At 42.3% G+C, this 5,000-nt stretch overlaps 1 protein-coding gene across 1 annotated transcript in view; it reads right to left on the bottom strand.

Annotated features, from left to right (window-relative positions):
• Positions 1-5,000, bottom strand: part of LOC308280382 (protein-tyrosine kinase 2-beta-like) — a gene marked incomplete at its 5' end in the record, with an annotated part of 23,702 nt that overhangs the window by 9,542 nt on the left and 9,160 nt on the right. The window contains 3 exons of the mRNA XM_080720644.1: positions 737-837; positions 2,619-2,728; positions 2,912-3,012. Coding sequence (XP_080576770.1) covers positions 737-837; positions 2,619-2,728; positions 2,912-3,012 — 312 coding nt within the window. The remainder of the gene's footprint in view (positions 1-736; positions 838-2,618; positions 2,729-2,911; positions 3,013-5,000) is intronic.

The raw sequence follows: 5,000 nt of genomic DNA, 5'->3' as shown, positions 1-5,000 counted from the left end.
TCAAAAAAGCAAAAACCTTTGGAGAACCTCACACAAGTGTTCAGGGGCATCACAAGGGGGGGAAAAGTGGGCTTGATTTGCTAGAGCCCAGTAACTCAGTCTTAATTATTTTATACTTTAGCTATTGAAAAATAGCAGATATACAAGCTCACAGCACGGCACCAAGTGCCGGGCTGCAAGCTTGTATATCTGCTATTTTTGAAAAATCGTGAAAATGTGTGGAAATCTTTGAATATATGTATTTTTTTAAGCGAACATTTGTAACTAAAATTTTGCTTCTGGGGGGGTCCCTGGAACGAAATATTTTGAGATGGGGGTCTGTGGGCCAAATACATATGATTTTGGGGGTTCTTCACATGAAAAGGTTTGAGCACCACTGACATACAGTAGGTTTTTCAAAAAACCTTAGAAGGATTTGAAATATTCAAAGATATTCAAATTTTCACGATTTTTCGGTAGATCTGGTATTTTTCAATAGTTAAATCACAAAATAATCCAGTGAATCCTTGTACCCAGGGCCCAGAATTTGTTGCGACACCCCTGCAAGTGTTGACACATTTTGTGCGGGACACAAAGTGCAAACGGAACTGCCACAGGATGTGAAATGGTTATTAACATGTCGACACAGCAGTGTGGTTAACTCCTCTATGGTGGAAAATAATGAAAGTGAGTGTGTGTGCGTATGCGCGAGCGCGCGCGTGTGTGTGTATGTGTGTGTGTGTGTGGGTGTATGCACCTTTGTAATAATCCTCGTCCTCAATATAACGAGACAGACCAAAGTCGCCCAGCTTCACACAGTCAGGAGCTGCCACCAAGATGTTTCTCACTGCAATGTCCCTGAAGGACACAGATGGAGAGAACAAGACAAGGAAGGTGATAAGAGATGGATGGAGAAAGAATGATCACAGAATCATACTTTTCTTTGCGTGTTTATGTGCTTTTTTATTCTATTTTTTTTTTAAAACATGGACACCAACAAATCAGTAGTAATTATATACTATATACCGGTAGTATACAATACATGTATACAACACAAACACATATTGAATTGAGATTTCCACAGATTTTCACAATTTTTCAAAAATAGCAGATATACAAGCTCGCAGCGCAAGCTTAAGTATAAAAGAATTAAGGCTGAGTTACTGGGCCCTCTATTGATCTATTGGATTGCTTCAATGCAGCTCCACTTATTATTATTGGATCTTTGTTTTCAAACACCTTTTTTTGACATAGAGTAGATGAGGACATCTCCTTAAACCACGCATCATGTCGTGACTGAATTGGTCTGAGGGAATCCCTGCTACTCCACGACCCACTTGAACCCAGAATAGTATTTGGTTTATCATCTTCTTTGCTTACTGTCTCGCTGAAACATTCATTAGCAACTATAGTGTATGTCTGCTTCCTGGAAGTGGTTTTGGGCGCGGTGAACAATCCGAAACTGACATAGCCTGATGAGACTCCATTCTCATCACATTCTCTAGAAACAGAGAATATAACAACACCTTTCAGAGAAAGACACATCAGTGTCATTCACACCTCTATGGTGGAAATTAATTCATGTGCGTGCATAATTATGTTTGTTCGTATGCACCTTTGAAACAATCTTCCTCCTCGATGTAACAGGACAGACCAAAGTCGTCCAGCTTGTGTGACTCTGTGTGTGTGTGTGTTAGGGCATTCACGAATAGTGATTTTTAGTATTTGAATTATTCGACCTCAAAGTATTCGAATAGTCGAATATTCGACAGGACTGGCCAAACTGTCAAATATTAAGTAAGCAAGAGGCGAAACATTGTGAAAATAGCCGATCTACATGCTCACAACGCAGGGCCGGATCTAGGCATAGGCAAGGGGGGGGGCAATGCCCCCCTAAATGCCCTGTCTGCCCCACCAAACATGATGGCATGCAAAAATCTAAAATTTCAAAAATATTAAACTATTTGAAATGTTATGCTACAACTAGGTAGACTGATAAGATATTAGAGAGAGAGATAGATAGATAGATGTAAGACCTGTTGTTTGTATTGTGTGTAGGTATAAGTGTGACAAAATGCTTAGTTTTCTATGCATTTCGGGTGTTTTCGGGTGTTTGTCCCCCCTATCATTTCTTCCTGCCCCACCTAGTGCTAAAGGCTAGATCCGGCCCTGTCACAACGCCTCGCAACACAAGGCGTTGTGAGCATGTAATTTGGCTATTTTCACAATATTCATCTGCAGAACCGAGTCACATTAAATGTAATACCTAGCTACAATTCCAAGTGCTTGTCAGGATGGGGGTCCCCAGTTCAAATGTGTTTATTTTGGGGGTCACAGCCTTAAAAGGTTTGAGAAGCCCGGGTATACAGCATTAACAAATTCATCCACCAGGGGCATTGACAACTCATTCTTATGACTTCCTATCTAGCCAAGCTTTATAAACTATATATTTAAAAAAAAAAGAGCAAATATTCGACTTCGGTGAACAATGTCGAATAGTGACTTTGATATTCGAATATTTGGTGAATGCCCTAGTGTGTGTGTGTGTGTGTGTGTGTGTGTGTGTGTGTGTGTGTGTGTGTGTGTGTGTGTGTGTGTGTGTGTGTGTGTGTGTGTGTGTGTGTGTGTGTGACGCATACCTGTGCACCATATTGAGTCCCTCCAGGTAAGCCATTGCCTTGCAGATCTGGAGACAGTAGAGGACTAACGTGCCATTGGTCAGTGTGTACTTCTGAAGATAGGCACCCAGCTGTCAATTAGACAACACAACACCATGCTTAATACTTAACCTTAACACTTAATACTTAAGCTTAATTTCTGAGCTAATGTATTTGTAGTATCATATGGACACACAAAAACACAGGTACAAATGCAGAGAACATTGTTGCATAATCGCACGCATGCACGCACGCCCTCACAAACTCATACAGACCTCTCCATGTTCGTACAGCTCCATAACTATCCAGACGGGATCGGCTTCAATGACCCCGATGAGACGCACGATGTGGGGATGCCGCAATTTCTTCATCAGGACTGGAACAGAGTTGAGTTGAAGTGAGTTGAAGGGCATTCTGATTCTACAGCAGTAGAATCTTGCATGCTACTGTACATGTATCTGTCCTGACTGTGCCCTTTAACACGTCATCTTCTGGAGATGTTGATTTCATACACACAGTAAAATCCCGGGTGTTCATTGTCTCCACCAGCCGAAGGCATGGGGGAGAGTATGTTTTCCTCTCCGTCCGTGCGTCCGTCCGTCCGTGCGTCCGTCCGTGCGTGCGTCCTCGCAGTTTGTGAGCGCCAAATCTCAGTCGCCGTTGGCCCGGTCGCTGCCAAAGTGAGCACACACATTCCCTAGCCTCACGTAGCCAGGCTTACTCATCTCCGAAGAGAAAAGCCTGGTGACAATAGAAGGCAGAAAGCGTTCAACTTCCGCCGTAGGAATTTCACCGGAAGCTGTATTTTTTTCACGGTGCGGTGTTCCTGCAAACGTATTCCCTGCACGAAATTAACCCTGGTCTACGTCTCCTGCTCCGTCGGTTGCGCTCGCAATAAACAATATACAAACAAAAACATTGATTCAAGCAATGTTACACCTATTAAGAGTGAGTTAAGAGCTACAATCTATTTTAGTTTTTTCGCTGGGGAATGTAAACAGACCCGCACCGCATGACGTAACGTCCGTTAAACGCAGACTTCCGCTAGAAATCTTGGAACACACCGGAAGGCATATTGTCTACAGGGTGCACATTCCCTGGATGCCAATTATCTAGAACCTCTGCCCTAAATTTTTCAAATGGGCCTTTTCTAGTGCCACTAACTAGTGGCCGATGTTTGCTACATTTCTGTGTACTACTCTTACAGATTTTGTCCAAAAATCCTACAAATCGGTAGGCAATATCTCGACAGTCATGTGATTTTGCATATTCCATCCTGATTGGCTAAGATTGGCTTCCAAAGTTTGTGGGATTGAGCCGTTTTGAACAAAATGCCTCAAATCACAAACGCAAAGTGCAATTATCATGAAATCACATGATTTCATGATAATGTGGGAACGCACACACGTTCCCACTAGGCCGAGGAAGAAATGCCACTTATTTATTTTTTTATCAGCCTCATGGTGGCGCTATAACAGCCCGATTTGTGGTTTTACCTATAACTCCACGATCAGTTTCAAACTTTGTAAGCGCACTCCCTAGAGGCTAAGGATAAACCTTTGCCCTGCATTTTTCACATCAGCCTTTTATAGCGCCACCTTTGGGCCGACTTATGTAAAACACATTTTTGGATATTACTCCTTGAGATTTTATCCAAAAATCATGCAAATCGGTACACAGTATCTCTATAGTCATGTGATCAAGTCCGATCCGTCTGATATTTCATATTCCATCCTGATTGGCTAATATTAGCTTCCAAAGTTTGCAGGATTGCTCAGTTTTTGAACAAAATGCCTCAAATCATCAACGCAGCTTGCGATTACCGTGACATTTGCCACACATATTCCCACTAGGTCAAGGAACAAATGCTACCTTTTTAACATTGTCCTGTTATAGCGCCACCAGCAGGTAGACTTTAGCAAAACACATTTTTGGAACACAATGCTTGAAATCATGCATGCAGCGTCCGATTGCCATGAAAGATCTAAGGTGAAGAACATATGCCACCCTTTTTACATTGGCCTATTATACAGTAGCACCACCAGGACGCACGGCCTGGTGGAGACCTGTGCTCGGAAGAGCACTGCTTCTAGTTTAACCATGGAACCTTTTGGATCAAAACACATAGGATTTTACGGTGTAGTACTGTGCAGCTACTGTGAGTACGTCTATAAGGAATATAGTAACTAGCAGCAGTTTTGGGTGGCAGTCTGTCAGAGTCAGTGTCATGCAAGGATGCTGTACATTCTATCATATGAGTCAGTTTCATGTAGTAATTCTATAGGCCTACAGTCTATCATATGAGTCAGTTTCATGTAGTAATTATATAGGCCTGCCCTACAGTCTATCAAATGAGTCAGTTTC

This window comes from Nannobrachium achirus (genome assembly GCF_963921795.1).
Source record: "Nannobrachium achirus genome assembly, chromosome: 24".
NCBI lineage: Eukaryota > Metazoa > Chordata > Actinopteri > Myctophiformes > Myctophidae > Nannobrachium > Nannobrachium achirus.
Note: the sequence above shows the minus strand (reverse complement) of the source record. Positions and strands in the feature narration are given on the sequence as shown.